General features: G+C 53.7%; 1 protein-coding gene across 3 annotated transcripts in view; it reads left to right on the forward strand.

Annotated features, from left to right (window-relative positions):
• KDM5B (lysine demethylase 5B) overlaps positions 1-26,374 on the forward strand; it is a 1,291,824-nt gene that overhangs the window by 1,061,846 nt on the left and 203,604 nt on the right. For all 3 annotated transcript variants that reach the window (XM_069633695.1, XM_069633694.1, XM_069633693.1), the window contains one exon: positions 6,095-6,274. In XM_069633695.1, coding sequence (XP_069489796.1) covers positions 6,095-6,274 — 180 coding nt within the window. The remainder of the gene's footprint in view (positions 1-6,094; positions 6,275-26,374) is intronic.

Here is a 26,374-nt window from a genome sequence, read left to right on the forward strand (position 1 = left end):
TTCCCTCTTGAGATAAGCCTGGGTGCTCAACACGCTACCAAAACTGTGCAGTACAAGCGTATGCCAAACGTTGGGTTGCCTATACCTGTAGTCATAGCTGTTTGTAGTGTTCCCAGAGGGTACTGCATTCAAGCTTTGCCTAACACCGTCATCCAGTGGTAACGGCAGAGTATTGCATCTTGTCTTTCCAGAATCGAAAGGGGGCGTAGACATGGGCGTGCCTGTAACACTATCCCGAACGTGACGTGTAATGCACACAAAATCCCTCACGCGTCTAGGTCCCTCAGATTGTTTTTTCCGCCCAGTATACTGGTCGCCTTATGCTGAGCTCTTCCAGAGACATTGCTATTGTTATTCTTTTCGAACTTTGGTCAGATATTGTGTATCTGCCATCCTTTTCTTCGACGGCTGTTTCCTGACCTACGTTGAAGCCTGCTCCATGGATCTTCGAAGGAAAGTGATCCGGTTGGCGCTGCCGACCACGTGGCCGGGCCCTCTGGCCAGCCTACACAGTAGGGAGAGTGGGGTCGGGGTGGACATTTCCTTTTTTAAGAATGCCTTTCCCTTTCCTCTTTGTTCCCTTGGTCTCTTCGTTACTGTATTGTTCCTCAGCTATGGAGAGGACTGCATTTAGGTTTTCTTTCTTGCAAGGCCAAATTCCTGTGAAGAGACAAACACCTTAAGTGTAATAGGTGTCTACCCCTTAATCACGAGACGGTTTGTGCGGCTTGTAAGCTCCTGCGTCCAAAGACACTGTCGCAGGCCGAGGGTAGTTCTCCCGCCAATTGCGGCCAGGGGCTTGGTGACACACAGGGCTCCGAATCGGAAGCCATTGACCTCTCGGTGGAGCATTCCCACTCTGCGTTATCTGTCACCAGCCCCGCCAGGCAAGATGCGAGTCCTGCTATGGGGACACTATACCCCAGCGACAAGGACGCACACCCTCCCCACACTAAGGACACAACCCCCGGTACGTCTGCGATGAAACAGTTGAAGCGTCCCAAAGCGTCAACAGGCACACCGGATACTTCGGCAATACCCGCCGATCGGCAGCCCTCCCCGCAACCGCGACTTGCGACCGGGCATTCTAAACCAAAGGGCGATCCCACCAATATTCAAGCCACCGTCGAGACGCATTGGAAGAAAGCGGTAGAGATGGCCCCGGTTCTGCCGAAAACACCCGTGCAACCGCAGGCCCACCCCAAGCACCTTCCTGCGACTGAAGTTATTACCTAAAGCATCGCTAGGATCGTTTCGGTGGGCAATCAGAAGGAAAGGTCGAGGGTTTTGTCGAAACCCAAGGATAAATCCAAGGACTCGTCGAAACCTAGAGATGGGTGAAGGATTCATCGGGACCCGCAGAGAGGCCTAGGGATAGGTCCAGAGGTACGCCTCAACAGTCGGTATCTCATAAGGACTTTTCGAAGGGCCCTCGGGGAATTTCTTTGTTACAGGAGAAATCTCTGCGTTGTGCAGCAGAAGATCAATAAGAGGAGCCTTTCCCACCCCTAGACTCCTCTGGTTCCTCAGTTAGGACCCGGGAGAAGTTTGAGGGGTGCATGGATGTCTTAGAGAGGTTTGTGGAGCTCTCGGAGAGATCTACATGCAAAAGACCCCGAAAGGAGAATCATTTTCTCCCTGTTGCAAAATTTCAAAAGGTCTTTGATCCTTCCCAAGAAGAATATACTTATGACCTCACTGAAGATTAGGTCACTGTGGACCAATGCAATCCGGATGAATATCCTTTTGGGGACCCTGAGGATGTGCACATTGACCCCACGGAGGGTTGGGAGGACAACCACGACCCGTTCGACCCTCAACCTTGGGCATCACCTAATCCAACACCGGAACCTGACGCCCTGTGCATGGATTCCCCCCTACCACACGCGCTCGACGGGCCTCCGGAGTTGACAACCAAATGTCGTTTAACGCCACATTGAGAAGGGCAGCGGAACATTTCCAGATTGCTACCCAGCAAGCTGTAACAGAGGCTGATTTTTGTTGAGCACATCTTAAAGGAGAAACCACTGGCCAGCTAGGCTATTCCTTTGTTAAATTCAATCAAGAAACAATTGGCCCCTTCTTTGACACCCGCCCTTATGAGAGCGGTAAATCCTAGGGTGGAAAAGCTATTTCGCCCTTCACTTTCTGATGCCCTTTACATCGGGGGACATGCTACTCCAGACTCACTGGTGGTAACTACAACCAGAAAAAGAGCGGGGAGGAGGGTAGCCCTGTGGATTGGGGAAGCACCCCATGACAAGGAGTACAAGAGGCTATAATATTGGTGGCCACCATATGGGCCCGCCAACCCTGGTTCGCTCATCTAATGGGGATGTCCCTACCTTGCCTGTACAACATGTTGTCTCAGGACAAAGGGGGAAACACTTCACCCATGCCCGCAAACTTTGAATTTAGTGGCCCCAAGCACTGTGTATCGCCCTAATCTCTATGCTGACCTGTATTACGGTCCCCAATGCTGTTCACCCACAAGCATTTGAGATCATATCAATGGTATATAATGCATTATACAAATGCACAAAAACATAAAGTGTTGAAGAAAAGCCTAGAAGGAACTGACAAATGAAAATGTCGTAACATGAAGACTGGCCGTTCGGGAGAATTATAATTTCTGTACTAATTTCCTTGACCCTTAGAGACCCCCAGCTCTTAAGCTGGACTTTAGGACTTTTGATTTTTATCCTGGAGTGAGACCACCTTCTCTCTCTGTCATGCATTTTGATCTGATTTTAACTGTTTCTTTTGGTTTTGGGCTTTGACAAACTCCATAGGCATCACCTTTTGTATTGTGACGCACTGCACCTTCAGTGCAGTGTCACAGGGGTCCTTTGGATTTCTCTTAAAGTTGAAGTACCTTCTCTTGGGTAAACTAGTGTTCCCAAGAGTAATCAAGTGAAATTGCCTTTACTTACCCGTTTTTTTTCTATATAGGTCCAGTACATCCCATCTTGTGTGTAAGTACTGGTCGGGGGTTTACTTAGTAGCCCCTTTTCCTACTTACTCATGTAACATTTTTTGTTACCCTCACTACATTTAATGGCTAGTGGCAGTGGTTTAATTTTCCTACCATTGTGCATTTTTACCGGAGGCTGAATCCTCAGCTGCAGTATTGCGCCCATGGGTACGCATTTTGTAAAAATGGCCCCAGTCGTCTTTTTGCACCATTTCTTGCTTGAGGTCTTTCTTGGGTTTTACTCTGCATGTCAAACCAGGTTTAACCCTTTTGTTCGTTTTGCCTTTGGCAGGCTTCACTGCTGAAGTCTGGCTCCAGTGTGTCTGGTAGGGCAGGAAGCAAGGGAGGTTCTTGAAACTCCCTGTGCTTCGTCTCCTAGGTTACCTGAATGCACCCGAAGGTGATTGGCTGGATGGCTGTCCTTGTAGGACCGTTGCCCTGCTTTGAGCAGCAGCTAGTCTGTGCCTGAATGGGAGAAACCCACATAAAAGGCAGGGTCTTTTGCAAGGAAGGCAGTCGACCACTGGACGAAGAATCTGAAGAAACTGAAAGAGAAGCTTGCTGCACCCTCCTGTACAGTTGGTTTGCCTGGTGAAACCGTGCTGCAGTGCTGAAGCTCCTAATTTCATATCGACTAGAGAAGCCCAGAACGGACAACATCTTAACTTGGGTTGGTGGGACCAACTGACGTCAAGACTAACTTTACTGGAACACCTCTCCCTGCTGGCTGTTTTCCTTGCTGCTACTGGAATTGAGTGCCAGCGGGGGGGTCAGGGACGAGTGCATTGTCTTTAAGCCGGACAAGACCTCCAGGAAGATCCTGAGGACCCTCCCAAAGCAGGACGGCCCAAGCCTGAGCCACCTCAACAGAGTGCTGGACTACAGAAGCAAGGGAAGCCCACAATGTGTCCAAGAAGCACAGTGGTGCTATTTGCCGATAGCTGAAACCGCGAAGTGCTGAGCTCGTTGCTGCAGACCTTTAAACTGCAGTGAAGGAGTCCTCCAGATGTCCACCTTCTTGGCTCCACAACTGAGACCCAGGAACTGCAGGACTGCAACCTGAACAGAAGTCAGCTGGATCCTCGTCTTCCAACCTAAGGTACTGTCTTGACATAAGAGATACTTGCCTTGTTTGGTCTGTAGCTGGTCTATCTCACTGGACACTTGCAGTAGCTGCTTTCTCTGCAGAGTTGCTTGCAGCTTTGCCGTCACAAGCCTTCCAGCTTGTTGCCCAACAGTGATTCTTTTCTACAAACACTCTTTATAACATTTTTCAAGACTTTTGTGCTAACGACCAAGAAGTGCCTCCGCTCCCTAGACATTTTTTCAATTGACATTGGCTGTCTTGGCTCCCTGCAGACTCTTCTGACCCATTGACCTTGTGTTTAACTGTCCCTCATAGGTGGTACATAAGTTACTTGTATTGCTGGGAAAGGGTTAACCTATACTTCATTGGGGATTGTAACGTACTCACCCGTTCAGAGAACATGTTAACCTTTCTTCCTAACCTTTTTCCACAACCTCCGTATTGCATTAAGTGTTAAGTGATATATCAATGTCCACAGTATCCTAGCAATTGGAAGTCACCCCACGGTGTAGGAAGTGTTTGTGTGTGACATCCCAAAAGGTTATCTACTTAACCCAAGTCTGAGAAAGTGTATTTGAAGTGTATTTTATTGTTGCATAATAATGATAATAATATTAATAACAATAATAAAAATAATTATTATTGCCCCTTTATGAAGGCTTATTTCAAAACTCTTAAATAATTATTTTACTAGAAAACCTTGAGTATAAGTGTTATTTGGATACTTATTGTGAATCTGTTACATCTCTACAGCTCAGATGTACCCCTCTTGAGAAGCCTGGCTGCTCAGTCACTCTACCAACTTGTGCAGTACAGACCTCCAAAGTTGGGTAATCTATTGCCAAGAGGACAAGGCTGGTGTAGTCTCCCACAGGGTTACTACATACAATCTTTCCTAACATGGCTATTTTGGGACAATGGTCACCCATGGGTGCTGTACTACAGCTGAGAAATCAGCCTGCTTGTAACCTGCAAAAAAGGTAGTAAAAAGCAACCACTGGCACCAGCCATTAAAGTTAGGCAGTGTAACGAAATGTTACATGAATGGGTGAAGGAGTTGGAATGTAACCCCCCAGCACCCCTCATAACGTGTTGTGCTGGACCCACAAAAGAAAATAGAAGTAAGGTAAATGTTATCTTACTATTATTGGGCACTGTAGTTTTCACAAGAAAATGTATTTAAACATGAAGTGAAGTCCATGAGACTTTTCAGTAATAATGCACATAGGGTGCTGGGTGTCGCAAAGCAAAAAGCAGATCCCTTTGTTAAACATATGGAGTTTACCAGACTCCATAAAACAGAAAAAATGAAATCCCAGTCAGAGAAAAAGAATGGGTGATTGGAAAGAGGTTCCACTCACTCAGGAGATTAAAATGAAAAGGTCCAGAGTCCAGCAAAAGTGCTGGGGTCTCTCAGGTTAAAGGGTATTTGCACAGAAAATGAAAATTCTCCCGGACAGTCTTTTTTTTTTTTTCCTTTTCTTTTTTTTTCTTCTCGAGTTTCAAAAACGAATCATGTAATTCTCAGCAACTATCACTAGATGTCAACCTATGCAGATACAAGCATCACAAATACGATTTTATATATATATATATATATATCTACTGCACCATTGAAAGCTGTTTTTCTGGACCTTGTGGTGCTGTCCAGATGCTTTAGAAAGCTTGAGATAAACAATCATGCAAAGTGTGCTCCATATGCATTGTACTTTTTACACAATTGTGTCAACCATCTGGCCTGCTCATGCGCTGAATGCATCGTAACACCCAAGTAAATTAATGATGAAACGATGTAATGTCAACAAATAACCATGCCCGTTTTAGTGTCGCGTTAAAATAACTTTCGCTGTGAAATTGTGTTGTGTATGTAGATCGTAAAGAAGAGACTGAGCTGTTTTAAATGTAAAGTTCTTGTGCGAGGTTTTCAGTGCTAGAATATCAAACACGCTCTATTTTTCTGTGTCCAGATACATTGTTAATTTATTCATGCATTCTTAGTGTTCCTAGGACTAACAAGAAAACTTTCTGTGCAGGTCAGTGGACGCATCCCTTTGCTGGACAACCTGGTGGAGCTGGTGTCAAGAGGTAATTCTATCCCAGTGCATTTGGATGCTTTACATCGGTTGGAGTCCCTGGTGTCCGAGGTCCAAGCTTGGAAGGAGTGTGCATCGAGTACATTTCTGACACCGGGCTTGCCATTCTCTCTTCTGGAGGTGAGAAGACTAAAGTCAAAGCCTACATATCCTTTTTTTCTGCAGTACCTGTAAAGCATATGTTGAATCTTTTTAAAAATGTGTATCAGAAAATCAGGTTATGGTAACCATATTAGGAAGAGTTAATGCAGCGTTTGTAATCCCCTCTGTTCAGGATGCTACAACCACCAACTCTAAGGGGTGTACTAGTACCTGACAAAAAAGGGGAAGCCAAACCCCTCTAGTGTAAGTAAAGGAGTGAGAGCGACCAGGCTGATCTTTCAGGTAGAGTTAGCAGATTGACAAAGATGTACAATTAGTCCACACACAACATTAGAAAATGCACTTCTCCAGTATGGGGTCTGGCATGGATTCACATGCTCATGAATATTCCCTGTCGTCAGGCTGGGAATCCTCAGTAAATAAAAAATAAGTTTCATTTCTGAACTGTCTTATAACCAATCTCTGAGCTCTGGGTCATACTGCCCTCTACCTAAGCATCTCCTCTGGCAGCCATTCTGGCAGCCATCTTCAGATTTTTACTGCACGTTCAAGTGTTGAGAGTCCTCGTGCTTGGCTCTTGAGCTTTTACTGCGTTTTTGCTTTTTGGAAGAGCTTTACTCTATTTTTCCAGTCAATCGAGCCTTGTGCTCCATCGATCACCCTACTGATTAATGGGGACCAGTTATTCGCATTCTTCAGCGCCCCTCAAGGGTGGATTTCGTCAAGTTTCTTTGTGGAGGCTTCCAGAAGATTCTTCAGGCCTACGCCGCTTGCACCATGTCTGAGGAGAAGGATTCTACCCCCCTGTTCAAACTTTGTTCCGACTGTGGCTTATGGATGTTTTCAAGGCCGACAAACATTCCTAGTGCCTGTACTGCCTGTACCCGACGTACAAGGAGGAGGATTGTGCATTTTGCTGTGAATTCTCAACACGCACGTTGAAGGACCGGTGTAAGCGGCTGAATGAGTTGTCGCAGACCAAGGCCTCTGCTTTGGGGTGGGGGAGGCCTAGGAGCATGCCTCTCGCGGATCTGAGACAGCTGAGCGGGCTTCTAAGTCCTTTGAGGGCGCCCCACGGGGGGGGGGGTCCAACAAAAGGCCAAGCACCCCAAGTCCACTACCACCGGGAGCATCGTTGCGGCGGGCTCCTCAGCGGCCAGGGCACGTCAGTCTACAGCAACTTCGGTCACCAGTCAACACTCCCGATCTTCATCCAAGAGGAAATCTGACCATCCGGGCAAACTCAAAGGGACTCTGTAAACGGCCAAGGAGAAATCCAAAGCCATCCTGGCCTCGGCGGAGAAGGCCAAGGGCGACCGAGGCTCCGACCCTCCCCGTAAGGAGAAGGCCAAACAGGACAAGGGACCGGTCCTGACCATGAAGACCCAGATGCACCCGACGAAGGCCCCGCCTTCAATTGAGGTGTTGGAGGCATCCCTTTCGAAGGCCGCAGAGGGGGGGACCCACTGGGCACACCCCTGAAGGCAAGAGTGTCCCTCCCTGCCAGGAGGGAGTCTTCATTCCAGCCCATTGAGAAGACCCCAGAGAATATGCTGTCATCTCCCCAAGACGTCCCCTCTGGGCGTGTAGAAAGGGGGGTGGAGGTCCTCCAGGGCACAGATCTCTCCTCTGAGAAGGAACTCGTCCACTTTCAGACCATCCAGGAGGACGAGAATGGCAGGATCAGGCCCTACGATGAGGGCGCCGGCCACGACGACTATGAAGGCGACAACGAGGATACTGTCGAAGGCAATGGAGAGCCGCAGGTCGACGAGGGCCTTGGATTTCTGCCTGCGCCCCGGCTTCCTATTCCACCTGTGCCTCAGCTATCACCTCCGCCGCCGCCTAGAGACCTCTGTGGACATTCTCTTTGCTACATACACTGGTCCCCAAGATGCAGATGAGGATGCCTATTGTGCCGAAGGCCCCTCCCGCAGCGCTGGTGAAGGTGACCCTCTGGCAACGGTGGGGGGGGGGGGGGTTGGAGGGGAACCACCGGCCAAGAAGTAGAAGAGGCACCCACTGCCTCCCTCTCCTCCCCCGAGGGATGAGACTGAGCCTAACACAGCGATGACGGGCACAGACGACTGTGTGATGGGGGACATCCCGTCCCCGCCAGACGAGATGGGCTCGTTTCACACAAGGATCTCTGGAGCTTCGGAGCTCTTCCGGCTTGCTCCAGAGGAGGGCATCTCATACCAGCGAAGAGAAAGTCATCCTTTCAGTTCCACTCTTGGATGACATTTGGGACGAAGGCCTGTGTCTCATGAAGAACCCTTCTACGGCCCCAGCGAAGAGGGATTGCCTTAAGAAATACAGGGTACTGGACTCTGCGCCCAAATGCTTGAGGTCCCAACTGTCACCGGACTCGGTGGTCTCAGCAGCGGCCAAGTAGTAGTCGGGCGCTTCCTCCTTGGCAGCGTCCACCCCTCCAGACAGCAAGGGGAAGAAGTTAGATGCCATGGGACGACATGTTATCTACTCTGCGACGACCATCAAGGCCGCCAACGCCCTCGTTATCGTAGCACGCTACAACCAGTAGCTGCGGTTCAAGATTGCTTCCCTCCTGGAGTTGCACCCTGACAAGAGGTTGGAGGCGTAGGAAATTCTGCAAGAAGGCGAGGTGTCGACGATCCACGCCATCACGGTAGCCACGGACATCACTGACGCAGGGTTCTGCTAGATGGGCAACAGCGTTTGCCTTAGTCGTCGTGGCTGGCTGAAGGCCACCAACTTTCGACAGGATGTCCAGACGAGGGGTTTGGACATGCCCTTTGACAATCTTTTTGGGAAGACTGTGGATGAGTCTCTACAGGCCATCAAGGCAGAGACGGCACATGCTCTGGCCACGCTACAGCAGCCACAAACGTCCTTTCAATTATCGGGAGGCAAGTCCTCCCCGTTCTTCCAAGGGTTACGGCGGGAGTTCCTCTTCTTACCGCCAACCCTCCCTCCCTCTTAACGGCCCAAGACACCAACAGGGGCCGTTCCAAAGCTTTCAGAGGAGAAAGTTGTCGCCAGGAACCCTAAGGTGGCCCGTCGACGTCCAAGCAAAAATTAAACGGCCATGATGTCTGGCCCCCACCAGTGGACCCCGGTGGGAGGCCGGCTGGCGAAATACATCAGCGTGTGGAAGACCATCTCTGACGGTTGGTTGCTGGACGCTCTTGCCCATGGACACACCCTGGAGTTTCAACCCAAGTGTCCCCGAATACCACTGGTGGCCCGTCATGAAAACCACGTCCCTCAGCTGCTGCTGGAGGTTAGGGCCATGCTAAAGAAAGGGGCGATAGAGCTTGTCCCAAAGCAGCTCCGGAGGGTACTCCAGGTACTTCCTCGTGAGAATGAAGACTGGGGGCTGGAGGCCCATTCTCGACCTCAGACGACTAAATAAATAAATCAAGTCCCAGATGTTCCGATTGGTCCCTCTTCAGCACGAGCTCAGAAGAGGGTGACTTTCTGTCGTCGTTGGACCTGGAGAATGTGTACTTCCACATCCCAATTCACAAAGGACACCGCATGGTTCTGCACTTCGTTGTTCAGGGGAAGCACTACCAATTCAAGGCCCTTCCATTCGTATTGAAGTCGGCGCCAAGGGTCTTCACCAAGTGCCTGGCGCCGGTGGCGGTGCATCTGCGACTGCAAGGAATCCACGTCTACCCTTACTTGGACGACTGGCTCATCCAGGCTAGCTCAAGGAGCATCGCTGTCAACCCACGGCGAGGACCTTCTGCCTACTGCCGGATCTGGCGTACTGTGAATTATGAAGTCCTGCTTGACTCCATCGCAGGACGTGCTGTTCTTGGGATCTCGGCTAAACACAGTATGCCTGGCATCACCGTCGGAGGAGAGAGTGGTGGCCATCCTGGGAAAGGTGCAACGGCTGCTCGCTGTGAGGGCCATCAAGTCATTGCTCGGCATGATGTTGTGCGTTTATCTCCTCCGACTCTGCAGGCTACGGATGCAGCCACTGCAAGAGTTCCTCGACGCCTGTTGGATTCAAGTGTCCGGAAGCTTCCAGAACAAGATCTCTCTCGACGAGGGGGTTCCATCGGGCAATAAGATGGTGGGGCGTGCGCCCTCATCTGACCGGAGGTGCAGATTTCCAGGTCCCACCACATCAAGACGGTAACAACGGATGCCTCCCTGGAGGGATGGGGAGGGCCCACACCGGAAGCCTTCACACCAGATAAAAAAACGTTGCACATCAATGTTCTTGAGCTACGGGCGGAGTTTTGGGCCCTCAAATCGTTCCTGCCGTCCCTCAAGGGCAAGGTGGTGCGGGTCTTCACAGACCATACCACCATGTTTTACATCAGGAAACGGGGGGGGGGGGGGGGCACCAGTTCCCCAGCGCTCTCCAAGAGGCGCAGGACTTACGGCACTGGGACGTCACCCAGGGGATGTTCCTTGTCCCGTTCTCCAGCATGGGGTCTGGCATGGATTCACATGCTTATGATTATTCCCCGTCTTCAGGCTGGGAATCCTCGGTATAGAAAAAAATCACTATCAGTTCCGTTTCTGATCTGTCTTTCTTAGTAGTAACCAATCACTGATCTCTGGGTCATACTGCCCCCAGCCAATGACTGCCCTCTCCCTAAGCCCCGCCTCTGGCAGCCATCCTCAGATTTGGTAGCACGCAAAGTGGCAGTATGACCAAGTGAAGAGCCCCAGAGGGGTAGGCGGGAGGGTTCGCATGTGAATCCATGCTAGACCCATGCTAGAGAACAGTAGTTACAGGTAAGTAACTCGTTCCTTCTCCAGCATGGGGTCTGGCATGGATGCTCATGAATAAAAGAATACATAGCAGTACACACATGCACAACCACAGGAGGTGGCAAAGGCTCAACATTAAGCATTACATCCAAAACTCAACATTAAGCAATTCTTGCCTCCTCACCAGGCTCACCTTGGGCGAACAGGTTGCATAGCACTGCTTGGCCGACCCTGGACTCCTCCCTGGAGTCCCGATCGACGCAGTAGAATCTTGTGAAGGTGTGCATCGACCTCCACGTAGCAGCCCTGCAGATGTCCAGAAGGGGCACACCAGACAGGAACGCCGTGGTAGCAGCGATCGCTCTGGTCGAATGGGCTCTCGGAAGGCCGGGTAGCGGTCGGTTTGCCAACCGGTGACCGTGCATGATGCAGCCGGGGAGCCATCTGGAAATGGAAGTCTTCGAGAGAGCATTCCCTTGATTCAGACCCAAAGTTCACAAACAGCTGTGACGTCTTCCGAAAACTCTTTGTGCGGTCCACGTAGAACTTCAGCGCTCTAGCTACATCCAGCGAGTGCAAAGTCCTCTCGGCCGGCATTGAAGGCGACGGGAAGAAAACTGGTAACACCAAGGGCTCGTTGAGGATTGAAGTTCGACGGCCCCTTGTTCATGAAGGAGGGGTGCGTCCTCAGCACCACCCTCGTGTCATGAAAACTCAAGTATGGAGGCTTGCAAGATACGGCCTGGATCTCTCCCACTTGTCGTGCGGAGGGGATGGCCATGAGGAACGCTGTCTACCATGACAGGAACTTCAAAGGCGCCGAATGCATAGGCTCGAATGGGGCCCCCATGAGCCTGGTCAGCACCACATTAAGCTCCCATGCCGGGGCAGGTGCCTTCACCGGCGGGAACGATCGGAATAGTCCCTTAATAAATTCCTTCACCAGGCGATGAGACCACAAGGACGCCCGTCCCGTAGTCCTGGTTTATCGGGAGATGGCAGCCAGATGTATTTTGATGGAGGCATGAGCCAGTCAAGCTTTGGCCAGCGACAGTACTTGAGGGGCCGTAATCCGCAGAGGGTTAATCTTCTGTGCACGGCACCAGACAGAGAACCTCTTCCATTTATGACCGTAACACTTGAGAGTTGAGGGCGCCCTGTCTTTTGCAAGAACCTCTCTGCAGTCAGCCGGGATATCGTACGCTCCAAACTCTAGTGCTGCAGGAGCCAGGCCTGCAAGTTCAGCGACTCCGGGTCGTGATGAAGAATGGCGCCTCCTTCTCTGGAGAAAAGATCTGCGTCCGCCGGGCAGCTTGACTGGTGGGGACGTTGACAAATCCAGAAGGTCTGGGAACCAGATCTGCCTCGGCCACGCCGGTGCAACGAGGATCATTCTGCACCTGGACGACTTGAGCTGGTGGTTGAGGTGGAGCTGCAACGGCAACGGAGGGAACGCATATAGAAACAGGCCATCCCAAGGGAACGAGAAAGCATCGCCCATGCTCCTCGGCTGCGGGAACCTGCTGGCGAACCTCTGGCACTTGGAGTTCGTCGCGGTCGCGAAAAGGTCGATCTGGGGTTTGCCCCATCGTCGAAAGAGCCGATCCACCTGGTCCTGACGTAGTTCCCACTCGTGGCACGAGCGCAGCTCCCTGCTGAGTGAGTCGGCGATGGTGTTTTTTATTCCTGCCAAGTGGAAGGGAACCAGAAACATCCCCTGGGCGACGGCCCAGTGCCACAGATCCTGGGCCTCCTTGGATAGGGCTGGGGATCTGGTGCCTCCCTGCTTCCGTATGTAGAACATCGTGGTGGTGTTGTCGGTGAAGATCCTCACCACCTTGTCCTTGAGGGACGGAAGGAACGACTTGAGCGCCCAGAACACTGCTCGGAGCTCCTAAAATGTTGAGGTGGAGAGACCTCTCCTCCGGGAGCCAAAGGTCTCTTGCGTGGAGATCTCCGGTGTGGGCCCCCCAACCCTCCAGAGAGTCGTCCGTCGTGACCGCCCCCTGAAACGCCTGGGTCTTAAAGCCCGTGCCTGTAGTGAGGTGCGCACGGGTACCCCACCATAGGATCGCCCGACGGAACTCCTCGTCGAGAGAGATCCTGTCTTTGAAGCAGCCCGTCGCCTGAAACCAGCAGGCGTCGAGGAACTTCTGTAGCGGACGCATCCAAAGTCTGCAAAGGGGTACAAGATAGATGCATGAGGACATCATCCCAAGGAGGGACTTGATGGACCTCACCCTGGCCACGACCGTGGCTAGCAGGCGCTGCACCTTGCCCAGAATGGCCTTCGTCCTCTCCGACGGGGAGGCCAATTGCCCCACTGTATCGAGCTTCGCTCCCAGAAACAGTGCTACTTGCAACGGAACCAGGTGGGATTTGGGGTAGTTGATGGCGAATCCCAGTTCCGTGAGCAGCTGGACGGTCCTCGCTGTGTGTTCGACGGCGAGTTCTCTTGTGCTTGCCCGGATTAGCCAGTCGTCCAGGTAGGGGTAGACGTGGATCCCCTGCAGGCGCAGCCGCCACTGGTGCCAGGCACTTGGTGAATACCCTGGGTGCCAACTTTAATCTGAACGGCAGGGCTCTGAATTGGTAGTGGCGTCACTGAACCACGAACCTGAGAAACTGTGTCCTTTAAGAATGGGGATGTGGAAGTAAGCATCCTCCAGGTCCAACTACGATAGGAAGTCGCCCTCCTCCAGCTGTCCCAGCACGTGCTGGGGGGTGACCATCCTGAATTTCTGCGCCTTGATGTATTTAACCGACGCAGGTCCAGGATGGGGCACCAACCGCCTGTCTTCTTTTTGACGAGGAAGTACCTTGAGTACACTCCGGAGCCTCCTGGGGATGAGCTCGATGGCACCTTTCTTGAGCATCGCCCTTACCTCCAACAGCAGTTGAGGGACGTGATTCTCCTTCCTGGCCACGGGAGGAATGCGAGGACACTTCTTTTGGAATTCCAGCGAGTGCCCGTTGGCCAGGGTGTCCAGCACCCAACGGTCGGTGGAGATGGACTCCCACACGCTGACAAACTTCATGGCCGGTTCAGTCTTGCTTGGAGGAGGCCTTGCTGCCTTGGCCTCCTTGACAACGACGGCGGGATCCCCCTTGCTTGCCGCGACCTCTGTAGGCCTCCTGGGACGAGGAGCGGGCTGCCTGGCGGTATGTAGAAGAGCCACCGCTGGATCCCTTGGAGGCACCCTGTCTGCCTCTGGAGCTCTGAAAGGGCCGTCGTTGTTGTAGTACCCCTAGGGCCCGGGCCGTCTCCTAGTCTGTCTTGATGGCCTGGAGCGACTCGTCCACCGTCTTACCAAAAAGGTTGTTGCCGTCGAACGGCATATCCAACACTCTGGTCTGGACGTCCTGGCGAAAGTCCATCGCCTTGAGCCGCCATCGTCGTCGGAGGCAAACCCTGTTGCCCAGTTGGTGAAATCCGGTATCGGCAATGTCCATTTCCACCGTTATGGCGTGATCCGACGCCACCTTTCCTTCCTGCAGAATTTGTAGGGCCTCCACCCTCTTGTCCAGTAGGAAGTCTAGCAAGGGAGCTATCTTGAACCAAAGCTCCCTGTTGTAGTGGGCCACGATCGCTAAGGCATTGGCCGCCTTAATCATCGCCGCCGACTAGATGACTCGTCGTCCCATGGAGTCCAACATCTTGCCCTCACTGTCCGGCGGAGAAGTGGAAGTTGAAGCCGCCACACCCGCTGCTTTCTTCTTGGCCTCTGCCGAGACGACAGAGTCCGTCGTGGGCTGGGCGCTGAGGCACAAAGGGGCGGCATCGTGGACTCAGTACTTCTTCTCGTACCTGTCCCTCTTGGCGGGTGTTGTGGAAGGGTTCTTGAGGATAGCCAGCCTCTCGTCCCAGATGTCGAGCAACGGCACCGCAAGGACTCTTCCTCTTGGCCTCTCGTCGTTGATAAAGAAACCCTTCCTTTTTCTGTTCTTCAGGGCAGAGCTGGAAGAGCTCGGATGCCCTGGTTATCATGGCGTGAAAGGAGCCAATTTCGTCGGGTGGGGAAGCCCGAGGGGGGGGGGGGTGATGACGGGATGTCCGTTGTGTCATCGTCGTCGTCGTCCGTCCCCGTCGCTGTATCCTCTCTAGGGTCCGATGAGGGGGTCCAGAGGCCTCGCGGGCACGACGGGAGGAGCGGGGTGGACTCTCCTCCGCTTGTTCGGAGGGCTTCCCGACGGGCCTGGTTCTGTATCCTCCGTCGGGGTCCGTGGTAACCTCGTCCTTATAAGGATTGGATCGCCAACAAAATGGCCGCCGAGCTATCCTGGGCTCAGGTAATGGCTGCGACGGACGGGATGGCCGCTCCACTGGGCCCTCTTCGTCACCATTGTCGCTATCTTCGATCACATCAGCGGGAACCGTCCCCAGGGATCGAACCTTCGAACTTCTCGTTGAGGCCTATGAACCTCTCGTTGAGGCCCTTCCCGGTTTCCACCAGATCCTCACCAGAGGCTGATTCCGAGTCTGTAATGGCCCCCGCCCCCCCTCTTTTTCCGCCGGGGACTTCACGGGGGTCTTAACGATGGGCTGGAAAGAGGAATCCCTCCGTGGTGGCAGGGATACTCTGGGCCCACCCAGAGGCCGTTTCCACTGGCGTAGTCTCAGCCGGCTTCGCCAGGGTCGCAGCGACCACTTCGATAGAGGCCTTTGCCGGCTGGATCAAAGCCCTCACCACCTTAGGTGCGTCCTGGGCCTTCGCCTTGGGGGGAGGGTCAGCGTCTGGCTCCCCTTCGGGTCCCTTCGAGATCGACCGGGGCCGCTCCAGCAGCTTACCTGGGTTCTCGGACTTCCTCTTCCCCGAACCAGAGCACTGGCTCGTTGTTGAACATGCTGGGGAAGTCGCGCCCTGCCTGGCAGCCGAAGAGCCCGACCTTTCGGCGCTCCCGGTGTCCGCGGACTCGCGGTGCTTGGCCTTCTGTTGGGCCCCCGTCGCCGGGGCGCCCTCACAGGACTTAGAAGGCCGCTCAGACTTTTTCTTCGCCTTCTCACCTGCTGTGCCCTTCTCCAGCCAGGCGGCGAGGCGGGAACGACGATATTGTTTGGTCCGTTCCGAAAGGTTCTTGCAGAACGCACAGTCCTTCTCCACGTGCGTCTTGTCCTCATGAAGGCAGTAGAGACATTGTGAATGCTCGTCCTCCTTGAAAATATTTTGTAATCCGCATCCAGGGCAGCACCTGAACAGCTTGGATCCGGGCGTCTAGCTTCCCTTGTCCTGGGCCATGTCCGTTGAGGTAGGCCGCAGATCTTCCGCCATCCTCCAAGAAGCGTAAACTCGGCGAAAACTTCACCCTTGAGGGGCGTAGAAGAATTCCGAAACGGGTCCCCGTTATCGGAAGTAGAAACGGTGGAGCTTGAGGCTCGATTAAACCAAAAAAGTGAGAAAATCTCCGGAAAAGCGTGAAAACGCAGCAAAAACTCGAGAGCTAAAGCACGAGGACTCCCAACACTTGAACGTGCGGTAAAAATCTGAGGATGTCTGCCAGAGGCAGCGCTTGGGGAGAGGGCAGTCATTGGCTGGGGGCAGTATGACCCAGCGATCAGTGATTGGTTACTACTAGGAAAGACCGATCAGAAACTAAACTGATACTGATTTATTTCTTTACCGAGGATTCCGAGCCTGACGACGGGGAATATTCATGAGCATGTGAATCCATGCCAGACCCATGCTGGAGAACAGTTACAGGTAAGTAACTTGTTCCTTTTATCTGCCAGGTATAAAGAACAGTCGCCGACTCCCTGAGCAGGGAGCTTCGCTCTTGCCATGAGTGGTAACTTCTGCAAGACCTATTGGAGAACCTGTCCCTCAAATGGGGCAATCACCAGATCGACTTTTTTGCGACGGCGACGAACACCAAGTGCCAGAGGTTTGCCTGCAGGTTTCCCCAGCAGGGGAGCATGGGGGAAGCATTCTCACTCCCTTGGGAAGTCCTCTTTCTGTATCCGTTCCCTCAGTTTCCGTTGTTACTTCAAGTCATCGGTCACTCAAACAGTGCCAGTGCCGAATGATCCTCGTTGCACCGCTGTGGCCTAGGTAGATCTGGAGCCAGACCTTCTCAGCATGTCCGGTGTTCCCACCAGTCAAGCTGACAGTGGTCGCGGATCTTCTCGCCAGGGAAGGAGGCGCCATTGTTCACCAGATTCCAGGGTCTCTGAACCTGAAGGCCTGGCATCTGCAGCGCTAGACTTCGGTGGATACGATTTCCCGGCTGACTGCAAGGGAGTTCTCGCCAAGGCTAGAGCATCGTCTACTTTGAAAAGCTACGGGCTCAAGTGGCAGATATTTGCTATTTGGTGGTGTTCCCAGAAGATCGACCCACTGAGGGTCAAGGCTCCTCAGGTACTTCCAGATTTGCTGTCGTTGGCCAAATCGGGGCTGGCCCACACCTCCATCGTTCATCTGGCGGCTATCTCCCGCTACACCAGATCCCCAGGACGACCATCCCTGTCGTCGCACCGATTAAGGAATTCATCGAGAGACTATTCCACTCATTCGCGCCGTGAAGGCTTGGACCCCGGCATGGGAGCTCAATGTGTTTACTAGGCTCATGGGACCTACGTTCGAGCCTTTGCATTCTGCACCACTCCAGTTTTTGTTGTGGGAAACTGCTTTTCTCGTGCCCATCACCGCTGCACGAGTTGGGAGATCCAGGCCCTCTCCTGTAAACCTCCTTACTTGACTTTCCACGAGATGAGGGTGGTGCTGCTGATGCACCCCCCCCCCTTCATGCCCAAGGTGCCGTTGGACTTTCATCTGAACAAGCCCTTGGTGTTATCTGTGTTTTTTCTGACGCCTTCGTTGCCGGCTGAAAGGACTTTGCACTTGGGAAGGCCCTGTCCAAGGCATCCATTTCCGGGTGGCTCTCTGGCTGTATCACCCACTGTCGCTGGGTGGCAAATTGACAGCTGCCTGGCCGTGTGAGAGCCCACTCTACCAGATTGATCACTGTCTGGTGTGCCCCTGCTGGACATCTGCAGGGCTGCTACGTGGAGGACGCACACCTTCACGAAATCGTACTGCTTCGACAGGGATTCCAGGGAGGAGTCCAGAGTCGGCCAAGCAGTGCTGCGCAACCTGTTCGCTTCAAGGTGAGCCTGGTGAGGAGGTAAGAGATGCTTATGTTGAGCCTTGCCACCTCCCGTGATTCTGTATGTGCTATGTATTCTTTATTCATGAGCATGTGAATCCATGCCAGATCCATGCTGGAGAACAGTTGCAGGTGAGTAACTTGTTCATACTCTGATTTATTGAAAATAAACTCCTTTAAACCCTTAACTGCCAAGGGTCCCACCCCCCAAACCACCCTCCCTCCAGTGCCAAGGCCTTTTTTTGTGATTTTGATATGTCTCAATAACACCAAAAAGGAAGGACCTCCGAGTCTTAGTCAGAGGGCTGGACAGATCCTAAGTAAATGTCCCTCAACCGGCGGACACAATGGTCAAAAGACCGAAATTGCCGAGTGTAAAGGAGCGGGACGATTGTGAAATCAAGCGTCCTCGCAGCACCGTTCCAAAGCTGTCCGTGCCTCATGGGCGCCGCATTGGTGGCACCGAGGCTGCAGAACAGTCCGGACTGCGCGGATGAAGGAAGGGTCGCGGCGCGGAATATATGCCTGACAGTTCTGCAGCCTCGGTGCCACCAATGCGGCGCCCATGAGGCACGGACAGCTTTGGAACGGTGCTGCGAGGACGCTTGATTTCAAAATCGTCCCGCTCCTTTACACTCGGCAATTTCGGTCTTTTGACCATTGTGACCGCCGGTTGAGGGACATTTACTTAGGATCTGTCCAGCCCTCTGACTAAGACTCGGAGGGCCTACCTCTTTCTCCTTGTCGCTCTTGTGGCAGCGATACATTTCTTGGAGGGACCACTACATCCCTTCCAAAGTCCATTTCCCTTGGGGTCCTGACGAAGGCAGCATAATTGATGTCCTGCCGAAACGTCCTTTGCATCTCTCCGTGTCATCGAGGTATGCTATATGGCTTAGCAATGCCACTATGGATGTAGACTTGGGATGTGTGTTTTTCGGTCAGGCGTAATTTATTTCGCCATGTTTAATCAATTTTAGAACTTGAATTAGGTGACACTGCTTTATGGAGCGTTTCTGTGACTTGTTAGCCAGATAGGGCCAGGAAGACAGCATGTGTGCCCGTTCTCCACCATATTAGAGAATCTTGGCTGTGTCACCTTTAGCTTTTATGAATTAACCACAAAAATGCTATCAGATGTATATATACATCTTCCACATTAATATATGTTTGTATGTGGCTTGTTTTATTTTGTGAAACTTAGGACCTATGGCCTATGTAATAAAATGACAAGCTTTTTATACTAAATGAAAAATGCAGTGTACTGTGCATTACATTCTGTGTGGTGATGTTAATAACCTACGGAGTGGGACCCAGTATGAGTTAAGACTGGGCCATTAAATTTGTCCCCATAGTGTGTTGACCCCGGTGGGAGGCCGGCTGGCGAGGTTCGTCAGCGTGTGGGAGTCCATTTCCACCGACCGTTGGGTGCTGGACACCCTGGCCCAAGGGCACGCCCTCGAGTTTCAGAAGTGCCCCTCGCGTTCCACCCGTGGCCAGGAAGGAAAATCACGTCCCTCAACTACTGTTGGAAGTAAGGGCGATGCTCAAGAAGGGTGCCATTGAGCTCGTCCCAAAGAGGCTTCGGGGCTCCGGAGTTTACTCAAGGTACTTCCTCATAAAAAATAAGACGGGAGGATGGCGCCCCATCCTGGACCTGCGACGACTGAACAAGTACATCAAGGCACAGAAGTTCCGGATGGTCACCCTCCAGCACGTGCTGGGACAGCTGGAGGAGGGCATTTCCTGTCGTCATTGGACTTGGAGGATGCATGCTTCCACGTCCCCATTCTAAAGACACCGGAAGTTCCTCAGGTTCGTGGTCCAGGGGCGGCACTACCAGTTCAAGGCCCTCCCGTTCGGATTGAAGCTGGCACCCAGGGTGTTCAAGTGCCTCGTACCAGTGGCTGCGTCTACAGGGGATCCACGTCTACCCCTACCTGGACGACTGGCTCATCCAGGCAAGGACGAGGGAGCTCGGCGTGGAGCACACTGCCACGGTTCTTGGAAGTAGTTCACAGAAGAAAGGTTTGTATGTCAGGTCACAAGCTGACTAGGCCTGCAAGTTGCCAAATCATGGCTCCACGAGGCAGCAGGTCCGGCACTCACTCTGGCAGTCCCAGAAAACTACACCATCCTCAGAGCTGACAGACCAGACGCACGTGGTGGAGGAATAGCAATTATCGCCAAATCTGATCTCTCTGAGAATCACCTCCACACCTTCCCTTAAATCCTGTGAGCTTCTCTCCATCAAACTACCCACCGCCAACTCTCAAACACTAAATATCTACCTCCTCTATAGACCCCCTGGCCCCATCAGCACTTTCAATGAAGATATCACCACTGTTATCTCTGAGAAGCTAAAAAATTCCTCTCAAATCTTAGTGTTGGGTGACTTCAACCTAGGGTTCAACGATATCAATGACCACCAGGCTACTGCTGTAGCCAATACCCTCTCGGAACTAGGTTTCACGCAGATCGTGAATACTCCCACACATACCAAAGGAAGAACTCTTGACTGGATCGCCAGTCACAACTGTAACCCTTCTATAACAGCCATTGCCCCCCAAACATGGTCAGACCATCATCTTATCTCCTTTACCCTCAATTCTAAAAGACCCACAGTTTCTACACCCACGCCCGCCATACCCACCTTAACCAGAAACAAGAAAAACATCACAGCTGTTAATATTCTGCCCTATATCCTACCCAAACTGAATTCTCTTCCCGATCACACTGACCCAGGCAACCTAGTGGATGAATTCAATAATGCCATGTCCTCTGCTCTTGACAGAGTTGCTCCGTTCAAACTTAGGAACAGTAAACCAAAAAAGCACCTGAACCCCTGGTTTACACCCCACCTAAAAAACTTAAGACTACAGAAGAGAAAATGCGAAACAGCATGGAACCGGCACCCGACCGCTGAAAATAAAACCAACCTAATAAACATCTCTTTGCAATACAAAAAAGATATTATCCGGGCCAAACAAGAAACTTACAATAATAGGATCACCCAAGCCAACTCCAGTATGAAGGAGCTATTCTCCATCTTAAAAGAATTGGAAACCCCTATCGCAGTACAGGATGACTCCATCAAAGATAAAACCTGGTGTACAGACATACAACTGGCACTAACCAGCAAAGTGGCCAACCTCCAAACCAAAATTGCCCTAAAGAAAGCCTCATTACCAACTCAACCTCCGTTGGACAAAATTCCCACACCCAAAGAATCTACCCTATTCCGCTTCTCCAAGGTCTCGGTAATTGAGGTAGAGAAGACCATTCTGACTCTTAAACCCTCTAATTGCAAAGGTGACCAATGCCCTGCACAACTGATTAAGGACGCGGCTAGAGATCTAGCCCCCTTCATTACAAAACTTATTAATGCCTCCTTCACTACCGGCACCTTCTCCAGCATGGGGTCTGGCATGGATTCACATGCTCATGAATATTCCCCGTCGTCAGGCTGGGAATCCTCGGTAAAGAAAAAACCAGTATCAGTTTCGTTTCTGATCTGTCTTTCGTAGTAATAACCAATCACTGGTCTCTGCGTCATACTGACCACAGCCAATGACTGCCCTCTACCTAAGCACCGCCTCTGGCAGCCATCTTCAGATTTTTACCGCACGTTCATGTGTTGGGATCCTCGTGCTATTGCTCTCGAGCGTTAGTGCTATTTTTTCGCGCTTTTTTCACAAAAACTTCGATTCTTTCGGTCAAAAGAGCCTCAAGCTCCACCGATCCTACATCCGATCAACGGGGACCCGTGTCGGATTCATCTGTGCCCCTCAAGGGTGAAGATTTCGTCGAGCTACACTTCGGAGGACTCCAGAAGCTTCTCAGGCCCGGTCTCGGAGATGGCCCAGGAGAAGGGAAGCTCGACGCCCGGAAAGCTGTTCAGGGTCTGCCCTGGATGCCAGCTGCAGAACGTCTTTAAGGAGGACGAACACTCTTTCTGCCTTTACTGCCTTCATGAGGACAAGACGCACGTGGAGAAGGACTGTGCGTTTTGCGGCAACATGTCGGAACGGACCATGAAGGACCGCCATCAACGTCTCGCCAACTGGCTGGAGGGTAAGAGCCCGTCTGGCGAGAAGAAGAAGAGATCCGAGCGGTCTTCTAAGACCTTTGAGGGCGCCCCGGCGACGGGGGCCCAACTTAAGGCCAAGCACCGCGAGTCCGCTGGCACCGGGAGTGCCGAACGGTCGGGCTCTATGGGCGCCAGGCAGGGCGCACCCTCCCCGGCACCATCAACCACGAGCCAACGCTCTGGGTCGGGTAAGAGGAAGGCCGAGCACCCGGCGAAGCTCCTGGAGAGGCCCCGGTCGAGCTCTAAGGCGGAGGAGGAGCGTGGCAGTGCCCCCTCCCTCAAGGATAAGGCGGTGAGCGCACCTAAGGTGGTGAAGGCCTTGATCCATCCGACCAAGCCCTCTATCGAAACGGTCGCGGCGGCCCTGGCTCAGCCTGTGGAGGCTGCACCAGTGGTGGCGACCTCAGGGCCCAGAATCTCCCTGCCTCCTCGGAGGGAGTCTTCTTTTGTGCCCATCGATAGGACCCCCGTGAAACCCTCCGTTGGGAAGAAGAAGGGGGGGCAGGGCGTCGTCGTAGATTCGGCCTCAACCTCAGAAGAGGAGCTGATCGAGGTCTTAAGCCACGGCCTAGGCGTGGAAGAAGGCCAGCCCGTCGGAATGGACCCCGACGCAGGTGACGACGACGACGACATCGTCGAGGATACCGACGGGGCCCCTGCTCGCCCGTCGGATTCCCCTCTGCCAGCGCCGCAAGACAACTCGGCGGCCATTTTGTTGGCCATACAGTCCTTATGCTCCGAGATAAGGACGAGGCTACCGTTACCGACGGAGGAACCTCTCCCGTCGGGGGATCCAGAACCGGGACCTTCTGGTGTTCCCCCTACCAAGAAAAGAAGGATCCATCCACCACCTCCTTTTCAACCGTCGCGCCCCGTCCAGCCCTCCTCCCCGTCCACCCGAGGGGATGATACGGGGACTGACACGGCAGCGACGGGTACGGACGACGAGGCATACGACGAGGATATTCCGTCGTCGCCTCCCACCAGGGCTTCTCCGCCCGACGAGATCGGATCTTTCCACTCCATGATCTCCAGGGCTTCCGAGCTTTTCCAACTCTGCCCTGAGGAGAAGAAAAAGGAAGGCTTCCTTTATCAGCGGCGCGAGGCCAAGAGGAAGACGGTCCTCGCAGTGCCTCTGTTGGACGACATTTGGGATGAGGGCCTTTCCCTCCTCAAGAACCCTTCCACGACGCCAGCTAGAAGAGACCGGTACGAGAAAAAGTACCGGGTCCCGGACACGGCCCCCCTATGCCTCCGGGCGCAGCCTACCCCGGATTCCGTCGTCTCCGCGGCAGCCAGGAAGAAAGCGGGGGGGGGTGCGGCCTCCACATCGACTTCCCCGCCGGACGGCGATGGAAAGAAATTGGATGCTATGGGACGTAGTCATCTCGTCGGCAGCGACGACGATTAAAGCGGCCAACGCATTGGATATCGTGGCTCGCTACGACAGGGAGCTGTGGTACAAGATAGCTCCCCTGCTGGATTTTCTGCCGGACGACAAGAGGGCGGAGGCCCTGGAGATCCTGCAGGAAGGTGAGGTGGCCTCGGACCACGCCATCACCGTGGCGACGGACATCGCCGACACTGGGTTCCGCCAGCTGGGCAACGGCGTTTGCCTTCGACGTCGTGGATGGCTCAAAGCTACGGACTTCCGGCAGGACGTCCAGACCAGAGTCCTGGACATGCCCTTCGACGGGAACAACCTGTTTGGGAAGACAGTGGACGATTCCCTTCAGGCCATCAAGGCGGATACTGAGACGGCCCGGGCCCTTGGAGTTCTGCAGCAACGACGGACGCCCTTTCGGAGCGGCGGAGGCAAGGGCGCCTCCAAAGGTTCCGGCGGCGGTTTCGCTTCCTACCGTCAAGCGGCCCGCTCGTCGTCGCAAGAGGCCTACAGAGGACGAGGCAAGTCTAGCGGACCCCGCCGTCGTCGCCAAGGAGGTCAAGGCGGCAAGGCCGCGTCCAAGCAGGATTGAACCGGCCGTGGGGTCGGGCCCCCACCGAAGCACCCCGGTGGGAGGCCGGCTGGCGGGCTTCGTCAGCGTGTGGGAGTCCATCTCCACCGACCGTTGGGTGCTGGACGCCCTGGCCCGGGGCCACGCGCTCGAGTTTCAAAGAAGGTGCCCGCGCGTCCCCCCCGTGGCCAGGAAAGAACTTCACGTCCCTCAACTTCTCCTGGAGGTAAAGGCGATGCTCAGAAAGGGCGCCATCGAACTCGTCCCAAAGAGGCTTCGGGGCTCCGGAGTCTACTCGAGATACTTCCTCGTGAAGAAGAAGACGGGAGGATGGCGCCCCATCCTAGACCTGCGACGTCTGAACAAGTTCATCAAGGCGCAGAAGTTCCGGATGGTCACCCTCCAGCACGTCCTGGGTCAGCTGGAGGAAGGAGACTTCCTATCGTCGTTGGATTTGGAGGATGCCTACTTCCACATTCCCATCCTAAAGGGGCACCGAAAATTCCTCAGGTTCGTGGTCCAGGGGCGTCATTACCAGTTCAAAGCCCTTCCCTTCGGACTACGGTCGGCACCCAGGGTATTCACCAAGTGCCTCGCACCGGTGGCGGCGCAGCTGCGCCGCGAGGGGATTCACGTCTACCCCTACCTGGACGACTGGCTCATCCGCGCCAAGACGAGGGAGCTCGCCGTGGTCCACACGGCAAGGACCGTCCAACTCCTCACGGACCTGGGATTCTCCGTGAACTACGCCAAATCCCACCTGGTGCCCGCGCAAGTCGCACTGTTTCTGGGAGCGAGGCTCGACACAGTGTCCCTTCTGGCCTCCCCGTCGGAGGAGAGGACCAGGACCATCTTGGGCAAGGTGCAACGGATGTTGGTGGCCCACGCGGCCAAAGTGAGGTCCATCAAGTCCCTCCTCGGGATGATGTCTTCCTGCATCTACCTCATTCCCATGTGCAGGCTCCGGATGCGCCCGTTGCAAGAATTCCTGGATGCGCGCTGGATCCAGACGACGGGCAGCTTCGAGGAAAGGATCAAGCTCGACGAGAGTTTCCGACGAGCGATACGGTGGTGGGGCACCCGCGCGCATCTGACGGCGGGCATGGACTTCCAGACCCCAGCCCACCAGGAGACTGTGACCACGGATGCCTCCCTGGAAGGGTGGGGAGCGCACACCGAAAATCTGCACGCAAGGGGACTCTGGCTCCCGACGGAGAAGTCCCTGCATATCAACGTCCTGGAGCTCCGTGCAGTGTTTTGGGCCCTCAGGTCCTTCCTTCCGTCCCTCAAGGGCAAGGTGGTGAGGATCTTCACCGACAACACCACCACCATGTTTTACATCAGGAAACAGGGCGGAACCAGGTCCCCAGCGCTGTCCAAGGAGGCGCAGGACCTGTGGCATTGGGCCGTCGCCCAAGGGATTTTTCTGGTGCCGTTTCATCTGGCAGGGATAAAAAACACCATCGCCGACTCACTCAGCAGGGAGCTGCGCTCGTGCCACGAGTGGGAACTACGGCAGGATCTGGTGGATCGCCTCTTCCGACGGTGGGGCACACCCCAGATCGACCTGTTTGCGACGGCGACGAACACCAAGTGCCGGAGGTTCACCAGCAGGTTTCCCCAGACGAGGAGCATGGGAGATGCTTTCTCGTTCCCCTGGGAGGGCCTGTTCCTCTACGCGTTCCCTCCCTTGCCTCTGCTAATCCGGCTCGTCAACCAGCTCAAGAGGTCACGGTGCAGGATGATCCTCGTCGCACCTGCGTGGCCGAGGCAGATATGGTTCCCGGACTTGCTGGACTTGTCAGCGTCCCCGCCGATCAAGCTGCCGGCGGACGCGGATCTACTCTCCAGGGAAGGAGGCGCCATCCTCCACCACGACCCGAAGTCGCTGAACTTGCAGGCCTGGCTCCTGCAGCGCTAGAGTTTGGAGGATACGACATACCGGCCGATTGCAGAGAGGTTCTTGCAAAGGCCAGGGCGTCCTCGACTCTTAAATGCTACGGACACAAATGGAAGAGGTTCTCTGTCTGGTGCCACGCACAGAAGATTAACCCTCTACGGATTACGGCTCCCCAAGTACTGCCGTACCTGCTGACGCTGGCCAAAGCTGGTCTGGCACACGCGTCCATCAAGATTCATCTTGCTGCGATCTCCCGATACACCAGAACCACGGGGCGGACGTCCTTGTGGTCTCGTCTGGTGAAAGAGTTCATGAAGGGACTGTTCAGATCGTTCCCGTCGGTGAAGGCTCCGGCC

This window comes from Ambystoma mexicanum, chromosome 13, assembly GCF_040938575.1.
Source record: "Ambystoma mexicanum isolate Mex_15411 chromosome 13, UKY_AmexF1_1, whole genome shotgun sequence".
Lineage (NCBI taxonomy): Eukaryota > Metazoa > Chordata > Amphibia > Caudata > Ambystomatidae > Ambystoma > Ambystoma mexicanum.